General features: G+C 49.9%; 13 protein-coding genes across 13 annotated transcripts; 6 read left to right on the forward strand and 7 right to left on the reverse strand.

The window, feature by feature from the left end:
* Window positions 1–730: 730 nt before the first annotated feature.
* PC9H_007145 (uncharacterized protein) lies at window positions 731–1,889 on the forward strand (the record flags this gene model as incomplete). Its single annotated transcript, XM_036776680.1, has 6 exons — window positions 731–738; window positions 790–953; window positions 1,069–1,146; window positions 1,203–1,378; window positions 1,432–1,688; window positions 1,826–1,889. The coding sequence occupies 6 exons, from the start codon at window positions 731–733 to the stop codon at window positions 1,887–1,889; spliced, it is 747 nt and encodes a 248-aa protein (XP_036630300.1).
* Window positions 1,890–2,259: 370 nt separating this feature from the next.
* PC9H_007146 (uncharacterized protein) lies at window positions 2,260–2,519 on the reverse strand (the record flags this gene model as incomplete). Its single annotated transcript, XM_036776681.1, has 2 exons — window positions 2,260–2,377; window positions 2,446–2,519. The coding sequence occupies 2 exons, from the start codon at window positions 2,517–2,519 to the stop codon at window positions 2,260–2,262; spliced, it is 192 nt and encodes a 63-aa protein (XP_036630301.1).
* A 2,625-nt stretch (window positions 2,520–5,144) lies between these two features.
* Window positions 5,145–5,499, reverse strand: PC9H_007147 (uncharacterized protein; the record flags this gene model as incomplete). The annotated part of the gene is made up of 3 exons (XM_036776682.1): window positions 5,145–5,256; window positions 5,323–5,383; window positions 5,436–5,499. 3 exons carry the CDS (start codon window positions 5,497–5,499, stop codon window positions 5,145–5,147), a joined length of 237 nt encoding a protein of 78 aa, XP_036630302.1.
* Window positions 5,500–6,355: 856 nt separating this feature from the next.
* PC9H_007148 (uncharacterized protein) lies at window positions 6,356–9,801 on the reverse strand (the record flags this gene model as incomplete). Its single annotated transcript, XM_036776683.1, has 12 exons — window positions 6,356–6,450; window positions 6,506–6,719; window positions 6,770–7,496; window positions 7,544–7,619; window positions 7,672–7,774; window positions 7,828–7,884; window positions 7,934–8,242; window positions 8,295–9,005; window positions 9,055–9,117; window positions 9,171–9,365; window positions 9,416–9,543; window positions 9,597–9,801. 12 exons carry the CDS (start codon window positions 9,799–9,801, stop codon window positions 6,356–6,358), a joined length of 2,883 nt encoding a protein of 960 aa, XP_036630303.1.
* Window positions 9,802–10,640: 839 nt separating this feature from the next.
* On the forward strand, window positions 10,641–11,297 carry PC9H_007149 (uncharacterized protein; the record flags this gene model as incomplete). The annotated part of the gene is made up of 3 exons (XM_036776684.1): window positions 10,641–10,761; window positions 10,817–10,978; window positions 11,029–11,297. The coding sequence occupies 3 exons, from the start codon at window positions 10,641–10,643 to the stop codon at window positions 11,295–11,297; spliced, it is 552 nt and encodes a 183-aa protein (XP_036630304.1).
* Window positions 11,298–11,392: 95 nt separating this feature from the next.
* PC9H_007150 (uncharacterized protein) lies at window positions 11,393–13,671 on the reverse strand (the record flags this gene model as incomplete). The annotated part of the gene is made up of 8 exons (XM_036776685.1): window positions 11,393–11,739; window positions 11,792–12,441; window positions 12,498–12,616; window positions 12,663–12,868; window positions 12,924–13,209; window positions 13,265–13,330; window positions 13,381–13,449; window positions 13,498–13,671. The coding sequence occupies 8 exons, from the start codon at window positions 13,669–13,671 to the stop codon at window positions 11,393–11,395; spliced, it is 1,917 nt and encodes a 638-aa protein (XP_036630305.1).
* A 1,561-nt stretch (window positions 13,672–15,232) lies between these two features.
* PC9H_007151 (uncharacterized protein) lies at window positions 15,233–16,910 on the forward strand (the record flags this gene model as incomplete). Its single annotated transcript, XM_036776686.1, has 4 exons — window positions 15,233–15,343; window positions 15,401–15,827; window positions 15,887–16,572; window positions 16,623–16,910. The coding sequence occupies 4 exons, from the start codon at window positions 15,233–15,235 to the stop codon at window positions 16,908–16,910; spliced, it is 1,512 nt and encodes a 503-aa protein (XP_036630306.1).
* A 292-nt stretch (window positions 16,911–17,202) lies between these two features.
* Window positions 17,203–17,584, reverse strand: PC9H_007152 (uncharacterized protein; the record flags this gene model as incomplete). The annotated part of the gene is made up of 2 exons (XM_036776687.1): window positions 17,203–17,470; window positions 17,532–17,584. 2 exons carry the CDS (start codon window positions 17,582–17,584, stop codon window positions 17,203–17,205), a joined length of 321 nt encoding a protein of 106 aa, XP_036630307.1.
* A 1,462-nt stretch (window positions 17,585–19,046) lies between these two features.
* Window positions 19,047–19,403, forward strand: PC9H_007153 (uncharacterized protein; the record flags this gene model as incomplete). The annotated part of the gene is made up of 2 exons (XM_036776688.1): window positions 19,047–19,096; window positions 19,154–19,403. The coding sequence occupies 2 exons, from the start codon at window positions 19,047–19,049 to the stop codon at window positions 19,401–19,403; spliced, it is 300 nt and encodes a 99-aa protein (XP_036630308.1).
* Window positions 19,404–20,782: 1,379 nt separating this feature from the next.
* PC9H_007154 (uncharacterized protein) lies at window positions 20,783–21,253 on the forward strand (the record flags this gene model as incomplete). Its single annotated transcript, XM_036776689.1, has 3 exons — window positions 20,783–20,957; window positions 21,016–21,076; window positions 21,136–21,253. 3 exons carry the CDS (start codon window positions 20,783–20,785, stop codon window positions 21,251–21,253), a joined length of 354 nt encoding a protein of 117 aa, XP_036630309.1.
* Window positions 21,254–22,346: 1,093 nt separating this feature from the next.
* Window positions 22,347–22,828, forward strand: PC9H_007155 (uncharacterized protein; the record flags this gene model as incomplete). The annotated part of the gene is made up of 3 exons (XM_036776690.1): window positions 22,347–22,407; window positions 22,466–22,520; window positions 22,582–22,828. The coding sequence occupies 3 exons, from the start codon at window positions 22,347–22,349 to the stop codon at window positions 22,826–22,828; spliced, it is 363 nt and encodes a 120-aa protein (XP_036630310.1).
* A 318-nt stretch (window positions 22,829–23,146) lies between these two features.
* On the reverse strand, window positions 23,147–25,971 carry PC9H_007156 (uncharacterized protein; the record flags this gene model as incomplete). Its single annotated transcript, XM_036776691.1, has 14 exons — window positions 23,147–24,268; window positions 24,324–24,352; window positions 24,404–24,427; window positions 24,481–24,486; window positions 24,540–24,587; window positions 24,640–24,691; window positions 24,743–24,990; window positions 25,193–25,220; window positions 25,271–25,375; window positions 25,427–25,455; window positions 25,515–25,547; window positions 25,609–25,633; window positions 25,687–25,815; window positions 25,870–25,971. 14 exons carry the CDS (start codon window positions 25,969–25,971, stop codon window positions 23,147–23,149), a joined length of 1,980 nt encoding a protein of 659 aa, XP_036630311.1.
* A 468-nt stretch (window positions 25,972–26,439) lies between these two features.
* PC9H_007157 (uncharacterized protein) lies at window positions 26,440–27,397 on the reverse strand (the record flags this gene model as incomplete). Its single annotated transcript, XM_036776692.1, has 3 exons — window positions 26,440–26,685; window positions 26,739–26,932; window positions 26,983–27,397. The coding sequence occupies 3 exons, from the start codon at window positions 27,395–27,397 to the stop codon at window positions 26,440–26,442; spliced, it is 855 nt and encodes a 284-aa protein (XP_036630312.1).
* Between the last annotated feature and the right edge of the window lie 377 nt (window positions 27,398–27,774).

Below are 27,774 nucleotides of genomic sequence, written 5' to 3' on the forward strand. Positions count from 1 at the left end.
GTGAGGTATGGAGTGACTGGGGCCCTCGAGATTCGTTATTCATGAAATAAAGAGCATTGTACAGCGGACACGATGGTGTAACATCAAAACTGGATATTGAATCGTTGACGGACGTTCGGACTGTGGGAAATACCTTCCGCATTTGATCGTCACAAGCCTTAGCGTAAGGTGCCTCTCGCTGCTTGCCAACTTCGTTCATGTTTCCAATATGCCTACCGTTGGGAGATGTTGCTTCCGGCGAGTTGCATTGGCATTCTACACTCAGTGTTCAACTATAAACATCGTGGGACCACTCCCATCGAATTAATGGGAGCGAAGCGGGGGCCACTGCGACTCGAGAGCAGGACTTGCGACTATCTTCATCCCTTCCCGGTCATATTTTCTCACTGGAAACACCGTAGATTGAGCCGCCAACTACTCTCTGCTGAAAAACTTATACGCTGCTCATGACGGGCCGTATCGGATCACCGGCCATCCATTCGGATCGTTCTTCTCCACCACAAGGAAGAGAAAACAAGGATTTCATGTTGATTGTAGTCACTAGGTGTCCTTCTGTGCTTCGGACGGCCCATCATCCAATCATTTTCGGTACCGTGGCATTTCGCTTCTTGGATGGCGTAGTTTGTTTCGCCGCAGATTTCATCGAACCAGAGAGCAGATGACTGTGCCATGCTGTCCAGTTTACAGTATAAATTTGACGCACTAGCTTCGAGGCTTTCAGAAAGCTACCATGCACAGGTGAGCCCCCTGACTCCCTACTAAGAATGACCACTCACATCGCACTTGCAGCCTTGTCAATTCACTCGTACTTGTGTTCGCTTTAGGATTGCACATTTCCCCCGCCTTCGTCGCGGCGGACACCACTGTCATCCCTTCCAATTCGTTCTCCTCCGTCTCCACCTTCGAATCTTTCTGGAACTACCTCTATCCCTGGGGATCCGACCACAATGGCAGTAAGTAATGTATCGACGCCGCGAATTATACATGACAATGTCCATGTGAAGGTGCCCGGATGAGAGGAAGCTCGACTGACCACAGTCATATTAACGTTGCTTCTAACACGCTCAGCCTTATCGCGACACCAACCTCTAACGCATCACCTCCAACCAGCTCGGCAGATCCCCACCCTGTTATACATTACGCCAGGTAACATCCTTTTGTTCATTTTCCTTAAGAGGGGCACTTATTGCTGAGTCAATCAGTGGAGCTATTCACGCTAAGTCTCAAATTACGGTTACTACTACAGCAGGCTACACAATCTCCGGCGAGTTCAGTGCCCCCACTGCGAGAGGCACATGGCCTGCGTTTTGATAAGTGCCACCGTTCGTATCCTCCGAAATCGAAGCTAACACTTTGCTCGATTGCCTTTACGGTGACTGTACGTAAATTCAATCCGCTATTACTGTATATTGTAAACAGGCTATTTCTCAGGCAGTAAACAGCTGGCCTCCCGAAGCAGACATCGGCGAATGGAAAGGCACTAACGACAACTGGTTTAATACATTCAACACTTCCTCCGTTGTCCGCTCAGACCTCGTTGCTTGGCCGGCCGATCTGTCATTCCACTCTCTCAAAGCTGTCCTTAAGCCAGAGTCTAACGGAGCAGACGTCCGAATCGACTTCTTCATGGATAACACTTTGCGGGCGACGCAATTTGGGAAAGGCTTCATTGGAAAGGCTTTGTGGCTGTGAGTATTTCTAGCCCTTGTCGTCTCGTCACACCTTTGGAACCAATTCCTTTTTGGGGTATATAGGATTATCAACTTGCAGGTGCGCGCCGGTGTATCAATACCTCTTGTCTACGCAGCTTATCAAACCTTCACAGATGGAAGGGAGCTCTGGAAGCCCTGGCCCTACAGGCACTACGACATACAGAGCAAGGAACGTAGTAGTGACTCGTAATGACTAGGGGCGATCAGGAGTGAGGAGAGTCGTATATCGCCAGAATTCCTACTCAATAACAGATTTGAATTTCTCGCCTCTTGGGGCCATGCGAGCGATATGATACCCATGTGGATGTTCACCCGGAAACGGACAATTAACGCTTCTGAGCCGTATGCCACTTCGTAGAGAGCACAATCGCCTAATGATGTACGTGCTCAGCGCGTCTTCCTCAACTGTTCTCACCGCTCAATCAAAGGTGTCTCGTGTTGCCCACAGAGGGGGTACAGATCGAGTCAATAAGGTCAAACCCGACCTCGATACACTGACAGTGGTAGGGACGCAATACGAGTATCTCGACACCCAGCTGGAAGATCACTAGGCGCTGCCGCCGTTGCCGATGTTCCCGTTAGACCCACTCCCCTTGTTGGTGTTGTAGTTCCCGCTGTTGTAGCTCCCACCATTTGCGTTGTGGTTCCCGCCAGCAGCTACAGGCCTATACCTTAAAATGTCGCGGTGTCTCATGAGCATTTGCGGAGGACAACGCTGGATGAATCGACTTACAAGGTATCAACCGACCTCTGGACATAGGCCGAGTTGGCTTGCTCGCCAGTCTGCTCGGTTTCGACTACCGGCATTGCTGTGTTGCACCAATCAGGGCACGGACAAAGGCCAATACGAGAGAAATACCCAAGGCGAATACAACAGAGACGTAAGCAGCGATTGCAAGGATCGACTTGGTCTGCATATTGTTGAAGACTTGGAGTATCGAGTGTAGCTTGGCTGTTTGCTGAGCTGTAGGTGAGTTGAACAGGATCCCCCCTTTATATACGTACTCACTGACACCCAGAATATTTCAGGTGATCAGTGGTTCAACGTCGCCTTCGAAGCACTGGGATCTCTGACCACCCTAAAAGAGCCAGACCCATACGAACTCATGTAGTACCTTCTAGCATTTGCAGAGTAGGAGTAATTTCCGAGCTCGTAAGCTTCAGAACTACTCCTCGGGGTGCCACTGACGAACTTCTCACCGGGGACCGACGAACAGCCCTAGCGGCAACTCCAGAACCTCAGTACCTCGAATTTTTCTCACATTCTTCCCATGATGGTGTTGCATGGCAGCAACTGTATAATCAAACTGGTCTGGTCCACATGTAAGCATGGTAGGCAGGCTGAGAGCATCAGGCAACTTAGAGGGGCTTCTCCTATGGCATCCTTAATTGCGATAAGAGACCACCGACTACCAGACCCACCGTTTGCGCGCGTAAAGCTTCAATGTTGTGGCGCTGATATAGCGCGATACTTTGGATTGCCTGTGAATGAACGCCTAGACGAGGAAGCACCTCCAAATCCTCGACTAAATCAAACTTGGATGATTGAATGACTCGAACCATGCATAGCCTGCCATCGTGTTGATTTATTAGAAGCAGAATAGATGGACTTCTACTTTCCCGTCAAGTGACTTCATGTCTACAGTGTCTGAACTTGAATAAGTCCAGGATGTCCTTCGAGCGCAACGGGAAGCGATTAAGGTGAGGTTAGATCGAAAACAATACAAAAGCACTCAGTCTAGATGCACCTGGTGACCGACACCTGTAATGTGTATCAAATTGAACGACGATGGTAGCGCCGTACGTATTCATGTAATATTGAGCACGTTGTTTAGCTTCCTTAGAGACACAGGTCTGACAGTAGTTGATTCATCGTCGAGTGAGACGGTCTAAGGTCAGGCTGCTCAGCGCTCAACGCTGTAACCTACAAATGTAGTCAAAGTCTCCTCGAGCGATAGCCTCACCTAGAAGACGACAAAGTAGCTACTGACCTTGGTCTTCATATCGAAGGTGAATGTTACCATCGTTGTAGCCGCCTGATTCGACGTCGACTGTAAGTACAACGTTCTGCGGCGTGCAATTTGGCTTCCTCGGAGACGTTTGCGTTGTGTATAGCTGCCTTGAAACTCCCTGATTGGGATGTTTCGCAAGCTATGCATAGACCTCAACGAGAGGCTTTACTTCCTCCGTTTTGACGCCCCTCATCTTGCACCATATATTCTACAAGTCGACCTTGTGTGGAGTGGTGTTGGCGACGAGCCGGCGGATTGGGTTACCACATGCTTTGGTTCCATGAAGAATCTGAGTAGACTACGTTTCTCGGACAGTCCATAAACTCACAGGCCCTCTGGAGTGCGATCTTGACCTTATTGGCCGCCCCTCTTCTTCGGGAGCTCTTCCTACTGGCTGGTGTATCGGACTCTCGATCAATCCACCTCCTTTCCGTCCTCTCTCCTACGCTCGAGAGGTTATCCTTTACTTCCATTTATTTCCCAGAGAGAACACAGTCCAGTACCGACAGGATAGTCCTACATATGGACCACACTGTCAAATTTATCGGAACAGGCCACGACGTTTTGCGACAACACTACATTGAATGTCCGGATGTCCAACATGTGCTTCTTGGTGCCACTCGAGCCAAGAAGGTGTGGCGCTTGCCGCCAATGTGGATTCCTTCGGGGCTCTCGAGAATTACCAGAAGAAGTGCGTGTCTGCGAGATTCCACTTGCTGTATTTGATGTTTCAATCCTTTGGGTCTTTTGGTATCTCTACAGTGCCGACTGATGATACCGTCCCTGAGTTTGGGGAATATATTCGGCCTTCTTATATGATAATCGATGTATCTGAGAGCACTTCATGCTCTCGATGTGTCATCTGGATCCAAAATTGCATCAACAACCTTCCATTTCCTAACGAACTTCGTTGACTAACGATCAGCATAACCGTACACCTCCACTATGTTCGAAGATTCCCCGACATCATCGACTACCAAGTTCTGACCAATGACCAATGTTTTGCAACGGCTCTACAAGCACGGTTCGCTACGTCATATCAACTTGAACATTGCATTACAAGGCAATGGCCCCATCAAGGCAGTCTTTAACCAGGCGAGCGAAGTAGAGAAGTTGAGCAACGCGTTTGCGATGCTCTTGGAGGCGAAGGCGGAGCATCGATTTTGAGTGGCGGTGGACTTGATACCAACTCCCAACACTGAAGTGTGTCGCTCTTTGATTCCCCTCAAGATCGTGCAAGTACTTCAATCATATGAAGCCACATATCTCCTTTAACACGACTGACTCCAAGGCAGTAACTAGCACTATTTTTCAACCGTTCGCATTGCTCAACCAGAGGTGCCTAGAATCGCACACAAGGGAGGTACAGATCAAGTGTCATACGGGCCTAACTCGACCTTGGTACATAGGACTAGCAAGATCACTCCGCCTTGTAGCAGTTGTAGCCGTAGTAGCCACCACTCTTGTTTGTATTATTGTTAATATTGGTGTTCGTATTGGTGTTCGTATTGGTGTTCCGATTGCTGCCTCCGCTGTAGCTTAGCAATGCCATTGTTCGTGAATAGTCACGGTGGAGAACATATGTAGGGTCAACTTACTAGTAATCATCCGACCTCTGGACAACTGCTTGCCCGCCCTCTGCCGTGAATACCGGTACCGCTGTGTCGCGTATATTAGGGCCCGTCCAAAGGTCAATATGGGTGGTACACACCCAAGGCAAATACAACGGAGACGTAAGCGGCGATTGCAAGGATCGACTTGGTCTGCATACTCATGAAGACTGGAGTACGGGGTGTAGCTTGGCTGTTTGCTTAGCTGCAGGTGATTTGAACAGGCTCCCCTTCATATATGTATTCGCCTGACACACAGCATACTTCAGTTGATTGGCAGTCAAGGTCGATACTGAAGCGCTTGAAACTTTTGGCCCTCACAAACTGGCCAGACTCACGGGCACTGATACCATACGAGCAAGCAGTTATCTTCTAGTATTTGAGAAGTATTGATCACGTTTGGTGGGCGAGAACTACTACTCGTGATACTACTAATGAGTGGCTTCTCGCCGGGAATCCCATTGGTCACTTCGGACGAAAAGTTCTAGCGGCAGCGCCAGAGCCCAATTGACTCGAATGATTCTCCCATCCTTCCCGCGATGGCCCGACATAATGTTCATGGTGGAAACAGATTATCAGACTGGCATATGTACAATGGTAGGCCGACGGAGAGTATCAGCCAAAGCCCCTTAAAGGGTACCCCTATGACCAGACGCTCAGTGTGTCCGTTCAGAACGTCTGCGAATGTGAAGGGAAATGACATCGACAAGGCCTGAGTAGAGGGTATCACTGCTCTGCGACAACGTAAATGACCTACGGACTCGATGCCTCGAACCATGTATAACACGTCCATTGTGCTCATGCAGTAGAAGTAGAATTCCTGGTCTTCTACTGCCTCGTCAAGCGCCTTCGTGTCTACGTTGAACTTGAATAAGTACAGGAAGTCCTTCGGACACGCTGTGAAGCAATTAAGGCAAAATCAAGTTAGAACTACTGATACACCAAATCAATTCACATGTAAGAAAAACCAATGCAAGTGACAGGAGTGAGCTTCCGCTACAAGGGTACAATCGTTGATGATTCATTTATGAGTGTTGTTCCACAGGGAACGAACGACGAATGCCTCTGCTTTTGGCATACCATTCTTTGATAGAGATTGGTTGACGATGAATTTCACTAGATATCGATATTTTGAGTTCGGGAATACGATGGGAAGTTCGTAGGGACTTACGAGTTTTATCGGTCCCTGGAATAAGATAGAAGCCGTTGGTTGGTATACCCGTGGTAGCATCGACGAAGTGCCCGACGCTACCAAAAGGATGATCCATCCATGTCCAGGGAGCAACACCACCCTTCGCCGAAAGAGTGAACGTAAGGTCCGGCCCACTGGTGAGTTGAATTCGAGGATCAACCAACTTGGCTTTCGCGAGCGTTGTGGGCGTGAACTAAAAGTAGGTCAGTGACATGTCCTCCCTTAGATCAAACGGAGCCATACATATTGCTCACTGATTACAGCCCGCCCTTCAACTTGCGCCGTGGCGTTTACAAGAAGCCATACATCGGCTTGGTCGTGACCCTTCGGAAGTATGTTGCTGAGCCCCGTCTGGTTGAAGACGAGGGAGTTATTCAAGGCCGGCACATTGAACTGGTGCTTGCTCGTTTGGAGTTGCCTTCCATGCCAGTCGTACCAGGTCAACTGAGCCTGTCCTGAAACAGTTTCCAACCGATCCGAAGTGACCATAACCTCCAACAGCTGACTTGCTGCGTCCCAGAATGGGAAGATGATGACCGGGGAGAAGATGCCCGTCTCGCCGTAATGGAGCACCTTCCATCGGCCAGAGTATTCGATGCTAGACCAACTAACGCCTTGCCAGATGTCATTGAGCTGCCAGACGAGCGCTCCCAGATTGTTCTCTGCTTGGCCCGCACCGCGCCGATACCATGCAACCTGAGCGACCATAGCCATGGATTGGAATACTTGAGTACTCCAGCACCACTGAGCAAAGGTTTGGTTCGTATCTGATGTAAAGGGTGTAGGGAGCCACATCTTGACAGCGTCGGACATCTGAGTCTGGCCATCGATACCGTTGGGATTAGGGAAGTCGAGATTGCCAGCAGGAGGATGGTGATCTCTGGATGTAACCACTGTCGAGTTAAAGAAGAAGTCCTCTGGCGATTCAAGCACTTCCTCCCAAGAGTAAAAGGATGGCATTGAATGGAATCTGCAATACTGTTAGAATTGATCAATGATGCATGACGCGAACCTTACCCAAACTCATTCACAAACCGACTCAACGGAAACGTGTGGTAATCAAAGGCAACGGCGGCATCGTAGTTGTAACGCTCTATGAGGCAAGATCTGAGAACCGAAACGAAGAGCATGCCTTGATCACTTGCCTGAGTTGCCGTATATCGCATCAGAGGAACCGTTATCAAATCTCAGTACGTAGGGATCAAGGCTGAGAACGCCTTTGGTCGTAGAGCAATCCGTGTAGGCAACCTACGAGGCTATGAGCTCACGAGTGCCAAAAGAGGACTGGGTTGGTGACTGACCGACTTGGTCTCCGAAGTGACGGCATTATATAGGACATCTTGAAATAGGGTAACATACTATTGTCGATCAGATTCATGGCTGTCACTGAGCCCAGGTGTAGCCTACCTCGTTCAGGAGATGATTGCCTTCCGGCGCTCCTTGTGATAGATTCGCCGAGACTACGATACCTTCAATCTCATTGCCCCCGGCCCACTGGACATTGCTCGGATGCCTATTCACTCTCCTCACATTCTGGCGAACCTCAGGCTCGATCGTCTCCAGCATAAAATCGTTGATTGGATAAAGTGCGTCTGAGAATATCAGTTCGGACCATGCCAGGATTCCTAGTTCATCGCAGGCGGAGTAGAAGTCGTATACGCCCCCTGCAACGTTTGGACTAGAAGGTTGATACGTTCCTCCACCCCAGATTCGAAGCTAATAGATGAGTGACCATCAGCCCCTTTTGATAACGACTACCACGACACACCATGTTCTGACCACTGGCCTTTGCACTTTCTAGAACCCATCGAACTTGCTCCGTAGACGTTCGTGCATAGAACGGATCAAAGGGAATGATGTTCGTCCCTAGACTGTAGAACGCCTTTCCGTTGATTTCGAAATGCCAGTTGTCACCGGGAGTGATCCCCCGACGTTCCACCTCTTCTTTGGAATATGGAGATTGCACCAGCTGGATAGTACGAAAGCCTGTCCTCGTATTGAAGTCCAGGGAGCTTCCGCCCCCCAGGTCTATCGTAACGCTCAAATTGTACAATTGTGGATTTCCAAGATTGTGAGGGTACCAGCGCTTGGGTATAGAGTCTGGTATTCTCCAGGTAGCGCCGACCCAGAACGTATGGCTAGCGTCGCCTCCAAAGGTGGGAAGACTGAATGCTCGGGAGTTGAGCCTAAGTTCGGGGAAAGATAATCGCATAGTAGCTCCTTTATGAGCAACCGGAGAGCGCAACGCCAGTGAGATATTGAGTATCCAATCAGCCTTTTCATTGGGTGGTACGGAGAAACTCTGGCCAACTTTGAAGATGTCGATTGAAGATTCCTCGATGAATACGGATCCACCTGAAGACACGTCGCCGTGGGGTGATACGGGCGGCGTACCGATTTCGACGTGTCCGCGAGGATCTCTGGGAAGCGTAACAAGGTATGCCGGCTTGTGAATACCACTCGGCACAAATGCGGGACCCTATGTAATAGAGTGAATAAAGGTAGGCGCTGTCAGACACAGTATTCACCCAATCCCAACCAAAATCAGAGGCGACCTTCCTTATCCATCGACGGACGCCCGGATATTCAAACTATGGTTTACCGCGTAAGGACATGTAGATCAGCATGATTGACCAAGACTAACGTCACCCGAGAGACCAGCAGGCAAGATCTCAGCGTCTGGTCGAGAAGAAACATTCAAGCCGTAAAACCAGGCTGATTCGAAGGCGACTGTGATGTTCGTGTCGTTGTGGAGGGGAGACCTGACGAACTCGGTGACATCGTACGTGTACTGTCGAAACTGGTTGTTCACCCAAGCTACGGGGTGTCCAGCTAGAGTCTGTTAACACAATCAATAGGGAATAACCCACTAAGAGGGATGTTGCGTACGATATTCGCAATAGTGTCAATCCCATAGAGTACGAGTAGCGTGGTATCCTGTTTATGAGATTGGAGGAAGGGCGTGATGTCCGCAGTATACGTCCAATTCTCGTTCACAACCCATCTTTCCGTGAAGTCTAATAAAGGTCATGCTTGAATCTTCGAAAGCGAACACAGGTGCGAAGCTCACCATTGATGCCTAGCAGAGGTTCGGTGATAATGCCAGCTTTCACTAGATCCAGATGCGCTTGTGAGGGAACCGAACCAGGAATTGCGATAGTTCCGTTTTGATTCTTCAAAGTCCAATGTAGGCCTGATAAATCAAATATTGCCCCATGGACTGCACATGCAAGCCAGAGGGTCAATAACGATCCAACCAGGAGTTCGTTACCCATGGTGGGCTAAGAATTATGCATTTCCTGTGACAGGGCCTTATATCATAGACAGGAAGCATTGATCTTCGAAATGAAGGAAGTCGCGCTGGCATACGTGGCCTGGCCACCTGATAGAGCTACGCCTTCTTCGTTACCTCACACAAACCTCGCCATGCGCGGTATTTGACAAACATTGGAGTAGAAGGTCTGGTTGCAGGTGGTGAAGAAGCTGAGTCGAGAGTTCACCGGGTCCGAAGGCGCCCCCTGAGAGGTTCGCAATGAGTACATACTTAGCTTGTACTTCCATCCAATTTACACGCACCTTGATCAGTAAGTGCAGTTCCTATTGTCGATTGAATAATGTGACTGTCGGAACAGGAGTTCCGTGTTGAGCTTAAGATGGTCTCTAGCCCGAAACTTCGAAAAACGGCACAGCTGCTAAGAGGGAGGACTGCGTGCTGGGATAAAGTAGTGCATGTGCTGCTAGCAGAAATAGCCACCGGAACGAACCAAATCTCGGATAGTACCACGTCAAAGGTGGTAGCTGGTACAACGCGTTTGCGATGTGGTTGAATGCCGCCTCGAGGTGCCTCATTTGGCAAGAAGGCGCGATCACGCGATCGACGCCCGGCCGTTGCCGCAATCGTTCTCACTCACTTTCACTTGGTCGAAGCAGCGACATCATGGCCCCCCGCCGGCGTGCAACTTGTCAAATCTGCAATGAGACAGAATCAAAGTATACTTGTTCTCAATGTCTTGTAGTATAGTTGAGTCGTTCACCTAAGCGTCTCCTCACTATGATCTCCTGAACTCTGAGCAGCTGCTCCGTGCCATGCTTCAAAAATCACAAAGGTCTGTCTATGCCGTTCCGTCAGGTACTCCAAACCATAAGCGGTCTTTCTGTCTCTGCAGAAAAATGTGCACCATCGAATGAAGCTCGGAACGAAATTACCAGACTCGAGAGTGCAGCTGGACCATCAAGTGCGGCCTACCTTGTTCACTCATTGGTATCCCTTGACGCGAATTTGTTCGCTAGCTCCGAGTGCTACGCAGGAGGAGGAAAACGTAGCCGATCCCAAGCCCTTGCGTCCACTCACGTCCTTAAACTGGCCTTACGTCCCCGAGGAATCTGCCTATCCCGATCCACTAAAACGCGATGATCCCAAACCACTTCAGTTGCCTCAATACGAAGCAATAGGTAGATCCAGGCGTTTCATACGGCTTGGCATTAGTTTACGCTCTACACAGCTACGTCGTCGCAAATCCGCAAGCTACTCATAGAACACCCTAACTTAAAGGAACAGCTAATCGCTATCGACAAACACCGCGGCCCGGATCGCGAGTACGCTTTACAACGTGCACTAGGAGTAACACGGACAGATATCGAGAGACAACAGGGGCCTGAGGTGCAACTCCCAGAAGACGTAGTAGCTCTCCGTGCACTAGCAGAAGCAGTCGAAGTAGCGGTCAGGGGAGGAAAGCAAGACGCTCTCGGACTCGACTGGGACAACGAGTGATCCTGATGTACAAAAAAGCACACTATACGATGACAACAACAAACGTGGAACGAAGAATGAGGGTATCCTAAGGGTATCCGGGAGAGGGTGCAGAATCAGGGCTTGATGCCCAAGAATACAAGGCCACGCTTGGCCTTCTCCACTTCTTCCTCGAGGTCGCGGCCGTCTGCCATAGTCCACTGTGCTTCTGGTGGAATTTGGTCAGGAGTCTTTCCGCTTCTGATCGCTGTCTCAAAAGCGGAGCGGCGAGCACCCAGGGTTGCCATTCGCCGCGGGTCGGAGTGGCCGGTGAAGATGATGATAGCTGTCCGAGAGGGTAACGAAGAGTGCAATGTAGCTAAATGGGTGTTTAGGGAGGAGAGGGACGCCTCAATTTCTTCGGGTGTCGGCGGCGGAGATGGTTCAGGTGGCGGAGCGTCAGGGTTTGGCTTCGGAGTAGTCCCTACAGAAACTTGTTAGAAGGATATTCTCAGCGTTCCCTAGACGTAACCTACATCCCAGCGTGTCTGCCAATCCCATGAACCGACCGAATATAAATTGATGCGAAGGCAGCGCATCTAAGATGCCCTTGTGTATGTCATCATCATTCTTGCAAGCAATGGTCGTATCGGCTTTGGCGCCATGCATAAACGCTGGGTTGCCATAATCAACAACCGCTGACTTGATGCTTCCAACACCGCCGCCCGCGCGCCTTGACGATCTCTTCAAACGTTCAAAAATTGATTCGTGGTCGACCTTGAATTCCCCGAAGCCAGGGCCTTGCTCAACCTTCTTCTTGAGCAGGTCTAGGCAAGCACGAGCGTCTTCTTCTGGGTCATGGCCTCCTTCACCTCGAGTTTGAATTTCTTTTCCACACCACTTCTTGCTTAACCAAGCTAATCCTGGTTTAAGCGGTCGTCCGCGTGGATGGTGATACAAGATCGCAGTATCGATACAGTAAGGGTGGCACAGCTTCAGAGCTTTGAGGTCGGATTCAAGAGAGTGACCGAGGAGAATGGGGGTTGGAGGTGGTGGAGATGGAGGCGACGATGAGGTGGAGAAAGGGTTGGCGGGAGGAGGGGAGAGGAGGCGGAGTAGATGGGTTTGTACAAGGGAGAGTGTGGTGGTGACAGGCGCAAGTGCTTCGGCCGTTATGCCTGACCACCTATTTCAGCATGTCAGCGAGTCAACAATGAGTATTAGTTAAGAATGATCAGGTACCTGGTCAAATAGTCGGTGATGGGTTTCGATGGCTTAACTAACTGGTCGTATATCACGATGCCGGTGTAATAATCAATTATACATATCCTAGTCAACTCTTTGCCGTCTTCGGTCATGCACTAGACGTCGGTTAGCCCACGGAAGATCGACGCCGCTGAGACACACCATTTCGCAGTCCAGCGCGTATATTCTTTGCTTCGGGAGGTCAACGCCCTCGTCAAGAGGTTCCGGTTTGTATTCTGGTGTCTCAACCCAACCTGGCGACTTCTGGAAGGTGTCGGACATATATGATGGTATGGGGTAGTCATCTTCAATCATTTGCTCGACAGACAGAAGAAATTGCGTGGGGTCCTCATTGTGTGCCTTCTCTGCTAAAAACGACGTAATGCGTATACAGCAATGTAGAAAGATGGCTGCTGGACGTACAAGCAAGTCTCTGCTGCATGCGCCGTTTCCTCTCTTCGCCAGTGATTGGGCCATGGAAGAATGCGCTGAGCACACTGTACATGTGGGTTTGATCGCCTGGGGCTCTGGTAGGACATGCGTGACTGAATGTCGCAGCAACGAAGGGGATTGATGAGGGGGGCAAGGGGATACTGAGTGGTACATTGGGGTTTGAGGTTGCAGAGGTCGGTAACGGAGGCAAAGAAAGTAGAGAAGGGGTAAGACCAGGTACGAGAAGTGTGACGACTTTTTGAATCATCGGTGCATTCTGTTAAAACGGCTTGCATTGAGTAAAAAAGCGAGAAGAGTTGGCTCAAACATACATCGACCCGTAGCCAGTTCGGAGGTGGTGCATCTGCGATGATATGAACAACAAGTTCCCGGATATCCTGCGTTCACTTCAGCTCCAATGAAAGGACCCTGGTACCTGCATGCCTACCTCGATGCCAATTGCTTGATTTCGCTTCAAGATCTCCGCATTGTTGTACATAAACCTTGGTTGATTTGACTATAGAAGACATCTAGTACGTGATGAATGCGCTAGAAAGAAACACACTTCGAGTTTGACCTCATGCTTTTTCGCTTTTTTCTGCTTGCGCTTTTCCACCCTGGTCCAGTCGTCTGCAGAGTCGAGGGCGTTTTGAACGGGGGCTAGCTGGGACGATGTCTTAACTTTTTTGTGGGTCGGAGACGATGGTATTGTCGGCGACGAAGCCTTGGATCGCTTCATGTCTACTACTCTGGCGCGGGTCAGACAGCACAGAGGATATGAGATGAGATGAAGCTTCTGGCAACGGGTGCAGTATCGCAGGGCGCTACACCGCGTGTTACGTAACAGTGATTCACACCATCACGAGTCCGCAAACGTGCAGTCTACTTCTACGTTCTACTCCCACTGAGAGTCCTAGAACTCGCCGAATGAAGATGCTCGCCTTCTACTAGGAACTCCGAGTGCAAGTACTTCGGACACCGTAGAATGCTCAATGAATACATATAGGGTGCCCTGCACGATATCCAGCCTCGATTATATCCATAGGGGGTTGTACGCTTCTGGTTGACTTTGGTCCTTCACTTTACCTTCAATTCGCTGGCCTCATCGAAATCCGGTTGAGAAGCCCCAACCAAACCATCAGTATGCCGATATATGCCACCGGACAGTAACGGAGGCGTTTCAAGTGGTAAGCCTTACTCTTTTCCCTGAGGCAATGGTTAGTCGACAACGAAGTCGGAGGAAACAATGGCGGGAATATCGGAGTGGGCAACAACAACGGCGCAAACAGTGGCAACGATCGCCCTTGATCCCGTTACTGAAATGCACGGAGCCTGTCTCTGGTGTTACGGCTGTTGGCGTACTAGCGGGTTCGAGTCTGGTTGCATCAACTCAAGTCGCATTTTTGTTGTATGCAATGCTAGGCGATGGTGCATGTGCATGATAAGTGGTAACCGACGGTTCGAAAACTGCCCACATCAAGCTGGCTAGAGGACGGTTGATCGATTATTAGATTGGACGGTGCAACGGTGAATCTCAATGTTCGTCAATGTTCACTAATCAGCTGACCGGGACCCCTAGGTCGACGTTTCGAGACCTTGCTTTTCGTTTACTGTCGCTGCCTTATACCGTTACATATACAGTGTGTTCTAACGACCGGACCCGCAGCATGCCGACGGGAAGCTGCCAACATCAAGTCGGAAAGCTTGCCTCGCAGGGATCCGCAGTCCGGTTAGGAATACTCACCGTGACATACACAGTGCTCCTGCATGCTTGGTGCAGAAAGTCCCTTCCGATTGCCTTCTGCTGCGCTTTGTGGATGGTGTGGTGAAGGCAAATTAGTGATTTCGTAGCTCTTGCTTGCTCGCATACTGAGCTCAGTTTGTAGGTTGCTTTCTAAACAGGCTATAGGATGGAATTTGGATTAAAGGGTACGTGCCGTGCATTTAAGCTACTTCCCGATCTCTTACACATTCAAATACTCACAGACGAAGCAAGAAAGTAGATCCAATCAGTTTAGCTCTCGGATCAAAATCAAGAACCTGAAGTCGGTGTTGTTCTCAAAAGTATATGCGGAAGCTTACTATGTATCTCGGCCCCCCATCGCTGGATATGTAGCAACGTTTCGATGTGCGTCAATACTAGCACCATCCAATACCCTTTTCGGTAGCTAGCTTGACAACGTGGCGTAGCCAAAACGTACAGCGGCATGCAGGACACCTTGCAGTTGGTGATGCTCTCAACTACATGGATCGATGCTTAAAGGCAACGAAGCCAGACTTCCCAGCAATCCATCACAGCTATGCACACCGAGCTCTTAACCGCTCTACTAACACTTGTGATGGGCTCGTTCGCCTCCCAAGAACACTTTCAGAGTTTTGATGACGGGGTGCGACCAACAGCACAACAATGTGTATGCCTACCATCCCAGCTATCTGTCTGTACCCCTGTACTCATTCCCATCCTCTAGTGCAATTCTCTTGAAGCTGTTTTGGTTTCCTCAGTAATCCTCTACCCCGGCTCATCGGGATATACCGATCAATTAGGTTCCTACTACTCTCTGGACCAAGCCACCCAACGGCCAGCTTGCCGCATAGCTCCTAGCACTGCTGAGGACGTTGCGCTTATCGTGAAATATGCGACTTCTTCTAGATGTGAATTCGCCGTTCGTTCGGGTGGCCATATGAGCTGGGAGGGCTCCTCAAATATCGGACACAACGGATTCACCATTGACCTAGAGGGCCTGAAGCTGATAGAACTGCAGGATGGTGGAGAAACCCTTTCTATCGCTCCCGGGTTAACATGGGGAGAAGTCTACGCGTTTCTGAAGCCACATGGGCTACATACGGTGGGTGCTCGTTCCCCTGGAGTCGGCGTTGGGGGTTTCCTGTTAGGAGGTCAGTTGATTGCACGAACCCGATTGGGTCACCATCTGATAATCATGTTGCGCAAATAGGCGGAGTGTCTTTCCTATCAACGGAACATGGACTTGGGAGCGACAACGTCCTCGACTATGAAGTCGTCCTCTCCAACGGATCCATCGTACATGCCAACAAGGCTGAGCGCTCCGATCTCTTCTGGGCGCTGAAAGGCGGAAGCACCAACTATGGAATAGTGACCCGCTTCCTGATGCCGACGATGCCCCTTACTCAATTGTGGGGTGGTTTCCTTACGTACTCTGCAAATGCAGTCCCTCAGCTTTACGAGCGAATGGTTAAGGTCACTGACCAGCTGAAAGTGGATCCGCGCGGCCTAATGATTATCTGTACTGCGTGGAACCCTGCTACAAAAGAGCACACCGTATGGGCACTCGCCCTCTACCTCGCTCCTCATGAATACCCCAGCCCACTCTTCGATGGATTACAAGACATCGCACCCATAGGAGGCACGACGAGGGTCACCAATTTGGGGGAGATCCTTGATGAAGCAGGTCAAGCGCTTCCAAAGAGTCAATATTCGCAGTGGTTTACCTTGACCTTCAAGGCTGATGCGAAACTACCATGGGATGTTCAGCTCAAAGGCGAGGATATTTTTGGGGACCTCGAAAGTTCCGACGCACACTGGGAGGTCCTTGTACAGCCCATGAACGAAGGCATGTTTTCCGCGGGTCAGAAACGTGGCGGAAACCCATTCGGCCTCTCCGTTGAGAATGGCGATCAGTTCCGTGCGTACTTGGTTGACTAGTGTAATAGCGCACTCACGAAAACTTATGTCTAGTCATGCTTGTAATGGTCTTCTGGACCAACCCTGAAGAGAGCGCCCTCATAAAGGCAAAAACGCAAGAGTACCTAAAGGTGTCGATGGACCTGGCACGAGAACGCGGGTTGCTAACCGAGTTCATCTACGCGAACTACGCGTCGGGAACTCAGAATGTTCTGGAGAGTTACGGCGAAGAAAATATCAAGAAGATGAGAGCTGTAAAGGAGAAATACGACCCCAACAACCTCTTGGAAGTGTGGAAAGGTGGCTGGAAATTGTAGCGTGGTTTATGACGCTGAGTGGACTTCTTACACATTGATCTTGAGTTGTCTGGTAAATGCCTCGATGGCCTCTGTACACTAACATCTTGTTCCCTTGTATCGCAACCACGCCACGCCCACGACCACCTTTATCCTCATCTCTGCTTAATCCTCAAACCACGGGCAAAATGGCCCCGAACAAGCCAAAATACAACCTACAACCGCGAAAACCATGTCCAATGTCCGCAGACGCCGTCACGATCTTTGACTATCGCGCCTCAAAATCTTCTTATCACATGGTATGTTATTGGCGCTAGTATGTGAGCTCCGTGAATCTTGCACCATTGAACCCTCCATTATTCCCAGTATTGTTTCCGTTGACATTTCCGCCATTTCCGATGTTGCCACTGTTTCCGCTGTTTCCGCCATTGTTACCTATGCTCACGCTATTCCCGTTACGACTGTTCACGCCGTTCGAGTTGGTTGCGCTGGTGTTTCCCGTGATGTTCCCACTCTCCGCGCCACCAATAGTGTTATTGCCACTGATTGTTGTTCTACCGCCACCTATCCTGGTCCCGCCGCTTTCAGAGGTTACGTCGTTTGGTGAGGTTGAATGAAGGCAATGCAGTAGGGATGGCTTACGCGTCAATTGATCTTGATGCATGCTCATCCTTGAACAGTTGAGATATCGGCATCGCTGTATCACGGGGAAAGTTAGGTTACTCCCAATATTCAATGGCTGTTATGAGGAGGACTTACCCAAGACAAATAGAACTGAAATGTTTGCGGCGATTACGAAGATAGTCCTAAGCTGCATTCTCCGGATGTGTATTCGCTGTCGAGTCGTATGGCTGTTGCGGATCTATGGGTCGGTCAAGCACTTTTGCACTCTTTCTTTTATATCTGAGTGCGATGACATCCTTCATCCTCAGTAGGTATGACTAACATGTCATCGTCCTTGGAGGAGGAAGAAGACAAAACATTGGATGAAACCATCGGAAGCACGCAAGTGCCTCTAGCATTTCGGTGGCAGGGCCAAGGCAGACCAGAACCCTCTCTGAAGTTATTGTTGCACTATTGGTCGCTTATGGATGGCAACACTGTGGGTAAAGAGTTGCACATGGTTGAACTTGCAATGGAAGGGAGAAGAACTGACACTGCGAGAATCACGACGAAGTCACTACCCAAGGCCCGCAATCAACAAGCTCTACCATCGATTCTTATGCTAGTATGGCGCTATCTTAGCACGTTCGACATTGTGTGACTTGAGTCGTGATTTTTCCACATAGTGAAACAGAAAGAGAAGCCGACATTACTAAGCTATTGAGCGCCAAATATATTCATAGGATTGAATACAAGCCGTCGTTCAGGGCAGCATCGGGGTCGGATGTTTAGAGAATATGGGGGCTCCAATGAATGGCGGCCTGCCGCTCATCAATACCCCACGCGACAGTTCTATTACTTCTAAGCATTGTAATTCACGCCTGTGATGCTGAGTCGATCTAAGTGGTAAGTTATAGGGGTACACTCTTTTCTCCTAAGCCAACGATTCAATGTTGTCAACGCTTGACGCGCTCAGCGCTCACCGACATCGTGCAGGCTGCTGCGGGGGATGGTCGGCCATCACTGCCAAGCAACTGATCGCAAGCGAGAAGACACTCAGACTTCTGATTCTGTGACTTGCAGCTGGTGCAGCATTCCCACTGATCTAAAAATAGTACGGTTGTTCCAAGCAAAGAAATTTCTCATAACAAACAAAGACTCCGTAGAGTTTGGTGAGCTATTGCTGCAGCGGCTTGCCTGATCCAGAATGCTAGAGGGATGCTCCCTTGCGCTAGCCAGCGACCGCCAATGACCTGAAACTTGCCTTTCTACATTCCAACTTTCAAAGTCAACTTCTTCATGGCAAGACACGCACCTGGTAGATCATAAGAGATATACAAGACGCTGGATGCCGAGCGAGGTATAGATATAAAGAGTGCATCTCAAACATGCCCTAGTCCCGCATCAGCCTTGCACCACTTTGCATATCTCAACACAATGCAATTTAAATCTATCCTCCTAATCGCTGTGACTATTTCGGTCGCATTTACGCTGGGTGTGTTTCTTCGTTTCCACCATTGAAACTTGGGAGTGACTATCTTCCACGACACAGCAATGCCAGTAGTTCAGTTGGAGGGTAAGCTTGGAGGGAGGACAGTCGATGAGTCAGTCAATCCCCACTACCTCGTCCTTAGATATACAGTTGATAAAACCGTTGCCAGAGGTAGCGCCAGAATTGGCGGCGGCACCACGACAATCAAGGGTAACAATTCTATTGGTGGGGCGAGGGGCGGAAACATCTCTGGAAATGTCACTTCGAGCGGCTCGAACGGTGTGAGCAGCAGCAACGGGAACGGCGTGACCATCGGCAACAACGGTGGAAACATTGGAAACAGCGGAAATACTGGAAATGGTGGGAATGTAGGAGGAATCAACTCCGGGAATAATGGAGGGGTCAACCGTCCCACTTGAGCCTGATTCCATTGACGCCTGTGACTAAGGAGTTCGCAGTATATATTATACTCTGTAGTAGGCTTGGATTGCGAACTTACTAGCGCAAATCCGACTGTCTGAATGACCTCCCGAATGTCTCGAAGTTTTCCTTCATTGCGAACTGTGTTCCTACCTCCAACAAAGATACCTCTGAGACAGTACTCTAAAAGAAACGGGGCAGATACGGCGTCATCTGTTACGATTAGATGGGAGGTTCAGGAGCCTATACGGGAAATGGCGCCATCGCGTGGGGATGAGCGAAGGAGACTGAATGAATGGCCAATCTGTGATTTAACTAGTTAGAGCTGCCACACACCAGAAATCCGGATGGGCATCTAGGCTGAAAGAAATTATGAATACATCAGTTTTACCGCCCGGCGAACAACACACCAGAATCTACTATTGGTATGCGGCGCTGTAGGGAAGGTGTCACGCATTCTCTGCCAGTCTTCAATCTTGACTTGGAGTGTTTCGAGACGACCCTATTGCAATAGAATTTACTCGTTTCTTTCTTTCGTTGCCCCTGTGTCAGTTGATTTACGACTGATAGTCCTTCAGCCTGACGAATCGTGAAAGATGTGTCCTGTTGGACCCAGGTTAGGATGGTATTCGAAGCGAGTCGTGCCCATGGCTTACCTTTTGGCCGATTCGGTAGTCGTTAGCAGTCGCAACACAGCTAGTGGGTTGCGTTCTATCGACGCAGACACGAAGAGAACTTGCTGCTGATCGTATCCTTACTAAGTTTATCGGCGATGCGAATAGGCGCTGGTAAACCCACAAGCGATTATAACGCAAGTAGTAAGGCTGACCTGGCAAGAGTCTGACTCTGGTCGCCAACACATTCTAGCATAGTGTCAGATCGGCCATTGTTCTGGTATGAGGATGAGCCAATGGTCACGTCGGTTGTAATGAGAATCACTGTCGACTCGATCGGAACTCTCGCGACGCATGTTCCATTACACCTAGAAGAATATCTAGGCTCAAACAATTGTACAAGTTATAAATACACCGGCTTCGCCGCTTGGCGAGCACGCACCAGAATCCAAAATGCCAGCTTTGGTTTCACCAGAAATACCACCGCTATGCAAAACCTCTGAGATGACTCCGATATACGAGATCAAGAATGAAGGCGATAAGTCCAAGGATTGTGTCCTTTTCTTCAATTAGCCTTCTCCGCACCAGAATACCATTGGGTTTGAGCCATCGCCACCGTGCTACACCATTTAGAGGGCCTTCAAATTCGAAGACGCCTGGGCCGCGAAATCCTCAAAGCTTCCGGCAGCCTAAGCATACACCAACCATGAGCGTATCCTTCCTTTCCCAAGAAAGACCACTAGCCGAGCCGAAGCCATGCTAGAATGGCTCGCGATCCACTGCCCTCACTCTACCGGAAGCCGAAGCAAGCAGATATAAAGAGGGATCCCAAACCTCACCTCAAACAGCCCAGCTACCACTTGCAGGAGTTACGCATCAAAATGCAGTTCAAGTCTATCCTCGCAATCGCTGCTTGCGTCTCCGTCATATTCGTTATGGGTGGGTTTTGTGTATTCGTCGTTGTGCAAGGGGCTGGCATACTTAGTCCATTTGACAGCGGCGCCCGTAGTCGAGTTGAATAATGACGTTGATGCCACCAATGTACAGGAAATCGACGCGTGAGTGGATCCCTTCGGCACAGTTCTCTACCGCTCACAGAGTGTACAACCTCTTCCAGCCAGAATAGAAACGGGAGTGGCAACAGGAACAGCGGCAATGGGGGCAATGGCGGGGTGAGGGGCAACGGTGGCAACGGTGGCAACATTGGGGGCAACAGGAACAACAACCGTAAATGATCACATTCTGTAGCATTGATCGCGTTACAGAATGTAGTCTCATTTATCTGTTGCGAATGTCGAGGAGAGGTTCAAGGGTATCGATTCAGCCGCCTAAGTGTTTTATATCGTTGACACAAGAGGGGTCGCCAGTTCTCGACTTTGCGTGCAATTCTAGATGATGGAGCACTTTCTGGGGCTGACGAAACCACCACTAGAGCAAGGTCGAAATTGGCAACGACCGCGGGTTGATCGACATTACTTTGTAGCGGGAAGAATATGGCGACGTGCTTCTTCAGAGACGTATCAGTGGCAGCGCCAAAAAATAGTATTCATTTGAATGTGCGAGGTCCATCGAACGTCAACATTCGAGAAAGCAAGTCAGTACGCGCGCGTAGCCAGAGACATAGATACGTTTGGAATGTCTTGAGAGATAATCGTATAGGCGCAAAATGTGAACATTGGATGCGAGGTGACTCTCCGAGACGAAAGAAGGGGGTTCGTGGGGCCGTAGATTCCAAGTAGCACGACGAGAAGAGGAAGTACTAGACGCTGAAGGCGCTCATTCGAACGATCATAGCCCACACATACTCCGATATATATGAGTAGGCGATCTAGGCGGTCACCTCATGTTATAGCAGCAGATGCAGCAGCAGCATGCCACAACTAGCCTGAGATTACTGGCGACGAGGTCGATCAGTGAAGAATGAATGTCCCAAGTAAGTGACTTACTAGCTCGCCTTCTTATGCAAACAGGGTTCCTGCTAGAGCTTTCCATCCGACGTAAAAATAGTGGTGATGCCCCACGCAGAGAGTTCTTGAATGAGACTTAAGACATAGTCTGGCATTGAGTGAGCATCGAATGAGGAGTCTGGCGTACTAGTATCGTGGCAGCCTCCCTATCTCCAGCATGCTAGAAGCCCACGACGCGCTTGAACCTCAACACTCTGACGCCCAAGGTCAACTACTGTCACGATGGAAGAAAATCTGTCGGATATCATTAGATTGTGACTGATATATGGTATACTGAGTGCTAGTGGCTCCGTGTATAAAGCACTCACCTGTGCTCAACCAACCTCCACAGCAACCTCGCTATAACTTACACACATCGACAATGCAGTTCAACTTGACCATCCTCTCAGTCGCCGTGTACGCCTCGGTTGTGTTGGCGTTGGGTGCGTTGATTCACCTTGACCACTGAGACTTGAGCACGTCATAACTTATGCAACATAGCCATTCCGGTATCTCGTGAGGGTGCTGGCGCCCTTGCGACGAGGGCGACCGACGCGTAAGCAGTTATTTTCCGGGCGGTACTTCTGGAACCTCACAGAAAGTTCGACGTTTTTCAGCGGGCCCAGGATTGGCAACGGTACCAGGATTATTTCTGGGAACACGACTGTTGGCGGCGGCAGCGGGAGCATCAACGGAAACAACAGTGCGGGTGGCACGAATAACGGCGTGAACGGCAATAACGGGAACAACGAGAACATGGGCAACAATGGCGGCAACGTTGGGATCAGTGGGAACAACGGAAATGGTGTCGGCGGAAACAATGGGGCGAACAGCAGCGGGAACAGCGGGAACAACCGCCGTTGACCGTGTTGCAGATTCAAGGAGTTTGTGGGCTCTGGCTGTCTTCGGCGTCCTGGTTTCTAGTTAGTAGTCTCAAAACATACCTTCGATGTATGTAATACCAAGCGATGGCACATCACTGAATGTCAACACATCGGGTATTGATAAGTCTAAGAGATACATTACGCGCGCGTGGCCCAGTCGTGTCATTAACATCATCATCGTGGTCCATAAACATAGATACAGAGATAGAAATGGAATGTCCTATAAAATAACCATAGATGAAATGACTTCGTCAGAAACAATGCCCAATATCAACAGCAACGAGGTATACCTGACCGTCTAGAACTTGCTAGATGGTCCCGAAGTAGGTTGTACGAGTCTTATGCCGCCGCCCGGTGGTGGGATGTCATCGTCTTCTTCTGGCTGCCATAGGCCGACACTCTCATCTCTGTCATCCTCTTTGTCTCCACGTGGGTAATTTCGTCTCGGGGATCTCCCGCGATCAGTCTTCCCACTAGAACTGCTATTGCCCCTCGACGACTGGGCGGCTCCGACGCTCAGCGTAGAGTCTACCGGTGAAGGGAAGGTCGGGAGTTGCGTGGGCGCCCGACTGCTGCTGTGGAATATATCGCGAGCATCTATTCGTTTTGGTAAGCGTTGGTTGATAAGCGGCGGTGCACTATGCGCAGCATGCTCTGATGATATACGTGAAAGAAGAGGAAGCGTTAGGCCATCGTTATCATCATCTGAATAGAGGTCGACGTTCGACGCCGCCGCAGCGGCCGAGGTGGAGTCGGGATTGATTCCCAGCGGCTGCGGTGACGGAGGGTAGGCGTTACCCAGCGGCGAATGCGGTGCTTCACGGTGTTGATGTATGACAGAGTTATCTCCGGTCCCCGGTCTTGAGTACTGATGTACAACATCCTGGCTATCGAATTTGATAGTGGGGCGTTTGCCAATGGCTGAAGGGCTACCAGGCGGAGACAAAGCGGATGAGGTGGGTCTTGGGACGGGTGCGTCATAGAGTTGGTGTCTAGTCATTCCGGCTAGCGCTTCGCGCTCAGCAGTCGGACTTTGCACCACTATGCGATCGGGGAAGGCGTGCGATGCTTCGATATCGTATGCTGTGCTTCCTGCAGCAAACCCGGGCGTGCTTGTTCTCCTGCTGCTCTGACTCAGCCTCCTTGCGCTCCTCGCCCGGATGATACTCCCAACCGTTCCAAAAGATCCCCGCAGAGCGTCGATACCAGGATCTTCCTGACCAGCGATACTCTTTTCGTCCGTTTCAGTTCTCTGCCGTGCAGCTTGCAGAAGAATCGTCGACTTGCGGTCAAGCTTTCCGAGTTGCTCTGGATCGACCTTGGACATCTGGAGAATAGTAATGCCAACACAAATGACTAGGAAACCCATCACAATCGTTATGATTTGAGATGCGCCGGCGTGAAGGCCCCTGTACAGAACCTATTCATAGGTGAATATGGTCGGTAGATTTCAAAAGCAGGTTCATACGACATACCACCGTTGTAACCATGGAGAAGAACGTAACTATTGAAGGTGTCAGTAAAAATACCACCGTCAAGAAACGAGTAAACCAACATATAACATAGTATGTTGGCGTAACTATAGAGGATTGATATCAGTAGACTGACATAGATACATAAATACGACTTTACCCATGGCTACACAGAACGGTTAGTATACAGTCAATACAGCTGCAGGTAAAGAGACTCGCCTGTGTTGAATAATGCAAGGGCCACGTTGAGGTAATACACTTCCGTGACTGATTTCATGCTGTGAGATCGGAGCAACGGTCAGCTTGATATACCACTCACGCAACGTAGCAATCACGAATCCAGCTAAGAAGTACATGAACCAGAAATTAAACTGGGGGCATTGTCAGCATCTATCACTTGGAAAATGCATAGCGAAACTCGCCTGATTATCGCCCATTGCTGTTTGTACAATGGCAGCGCCAAGACCCGTTGTTACACTAACACTTATACCTCCGATCATGCTGCAGATCATGATATACCATAACATCGATTTCCGGCCGTATTTGGGAGCGAAATAGAAGATGAGGACGAGCGACGCGGCGAAGATGACGGAGATGTAAGCCAAAAAGCCCGGTGCGATAAATAGTTTCATGAATTCTCGAATTTGGCCCACAGTCGCCTCCCTAGGACCTGCGCTGAGGTCAGTAAAGCGGCAGTACACATACCCAATGATCAACAGAATAACTGCAACACCGTTTCTCGCACCACCGATCGTCATGCCGCCAGAAAAGTGATTCGCAGCGACGACGTGATATGTCCGCGTGCGCGGCGCAGGCAGGGAACGAGAGAAGCCAACTGAAGTTCGACCACCCATTAGGCGAGGGATGCTCACCGTTTAGAGCTATCACAACGGAACCCAGCTATTTACATGGTTATTGCGGAGAAATAAAATTACAGGCAGGGAACTCACAATACAAAGAATACAACCTAGCCAGCCAAAGAAACTGAGCTTCTCATGAAGGAAGAACGACGAGAGTATGGCGCAGACGACCACGGATAGGGCGCCGAGGGGAGTCTATATGAGATGAGGGAGTGTAGATGACAACAATTGCCTGGAAGTACGCACGACGACGATGGCTTCGACAAAGGCATATGCTGGGAGTATAATGGGTATGATGTGAGTGAGTTGGCGTTTCAATTTCTGGCCCGCGCACCTGCGAAGTTACATATTTCACCCAAAATCATCACTGGTGCGGAGAAACCATGAATGAAGACCGTAAACCCGCTGGACGTCGCTGAATAGCTCACTTGTCATTCCGGTCCACCACATTGCCTTCGCAAAGGTAAGCTGAGTTCTCCGCCAGCAAGGGTCCTGAGCTGGCTCACCGATTTGAGATATGCCACTCCCTCGCCAGCGACCTGTCCCTTTTGTGACTGCACCAGGCCTTTCTTCTTCAACACAAAGCTTGACCCGATAAGGATGCCGCTGACAATTGCCAGGATAATGCCAACGATCTAACCATTGCTCCGTGTAAATAAACTTCGTTTCCAGGGTTATATCATGGTCACCTTGAGGTTTGCAGGCGCCTGCAGTGTCTTTGTGGCAGATGATGATGTGGCCGCAGCGACCGACGAAGTCGCTGACGCCGATGGCGACGTCGTCGAGGACATGGTGGTGGTAGGGGGAAGAAGCGGATGGTTGCGAGTGACCGGTCAACCACGCCTTCGATTGGGCGTCAATATTCTGGAAGTTCTGCTACTTTTAGCCAAGACATCGCCTTCGCCACAACCGTCATCTTGCTTACCATCATGCCCGCCAAAATGAGCCAGGATGCATCTCAAATGGGGCTCATTGTGCGGCTCGCGTTACTCCAGTGCTCGGCTCTTTGATACTGCGCAAGAACAGCCATGTTTCGTTTTCCAGCGGTTTTATCAATTACTACCGTTTCTTCTCAAGGCCTTGTCTGACCGCACTGCGGGTGGCGGGGTGGTCAAGTGCTCATCCAATGTCGCTAGAACAACCTGCCCGATGGGTGATGACTGACGCTTATTTGAATACAAAGAAAGCACGGTTCCAATTAGTATTGGCAACAGAATACAGTACTATCCAGTTACAGTGACGCAAATGCACGGTGCAAATCAATTGCTCCAAGAACTCTTGTTCGCCTCGACGAGATCACGGAGCCTCTGCTTTCCTACATACTTGTTCTCCGCCTTGGTAACTGCCTCCTCCCCTCCGCTAGCGATGACAGTATTCAAGAATGCCAAAGCGGTGGCTATAGGCTCCGCAAGCCCGAACGCAATAAAATCCTCCTTCAGCTCTGCTTCCGACACTCGTTTATGAGTGATGCGCCTTCCTAGGATGTCGGTGAACAGTGCTGCAACCTAAGGGCAGTGAGTCTCCTGAGTTCTTTCAGCTATATTCTAAGGATGCTCACATCGTCGTAGCTGAGCAATTCGGGGCCAACCACGTAGAGGTCTCGTTGCTCTATCGTTTCGGCAGTGAAACCTTTGACAGCTGCCGCTGCGATGTCATCTGCCGAAATCCAAGGCACGCGACCATCCCCAGCGGCTGAGACAATGATGTTTTCTTTCACAATGAGTGACAGATACTCAGGCATCAAGAAATTCTCTGTGGACGCCTCAGAGTGCTGGTCGCAGCGAATAGGCAGAAATACATACCCTGGAACCAAGAGGGCCGGAGAACACAATAATCGAGTCCTTTCTTGTCGAGATATTCGTGGATTGCTCCCATCATGATATCCCCTTTGTTCAGCTGTGTTGCACTCAACAGCACGAACCGCTTGACCCCGTGCTTTACAGCGAGATCTATGAACGAGGCCGCGACAGCTGCCATATCAGGGAAATTCGGCGACACCAAATAAACACCGTCGATATGGTCGTTTGCATCCGCAGCTGCTTTGAATGGATTCTCGAAGGTAGAGGTGTCCGACCAGTCGAACTTTACTCCTTTATGAGGCGCAGGAACGGTGTCGGGGGAGCGGGATGTGATGTAGGCGGTGAGTCCATGTTCGTGGAGCTGACGGGCGAGTCGAGAACCGGTCTTTCCGGTCCCTCCTGTAATTAAGATGGCCATCGCTTGATTTCGAATGTAGGACACAGATGAGGTGTAGATGTATATAGGATTCGCTGATGTGCAGGTGCTATAAGTATTCCATGCTCGATACTATTGATCGGTCAGCACTTCAGCGTATCTTGCAGCCGAGAACAGACCAGCCACAGAGATTACAAACTTCGCACTGCGCCCGTAGACAACTCTGACTGATCCCCTACCATACGCGTCTACTGATTATGGCTTAGTAGGGTCGTGATTACGCGAAGGCAATTGAGTTCAGTCAGTGCTACTCCAAATCATTATCAAGGCTATTTCTGCTCGTAAGTTACGCATGGGTGGAGGCCACTATCGGCCATCACAAATTTTCCGTGTTTGGTATGCCGACGAACTTTCACTCA

This window comes from Pleurotus ostreatus, assembly GCF_014466165.1.
Source record: "Pleurotus ostreatus strain PC9 chromosome Unknown scaffold_5, whole genome shotgun sequence".
Taxonomy (NCBI): Eukaryota; Fungi; Basidiomycota; class Agaricomycetes; order Agaricales; family Pleurotaceae; genus Pleurotus; species Pleurotus ostreatus.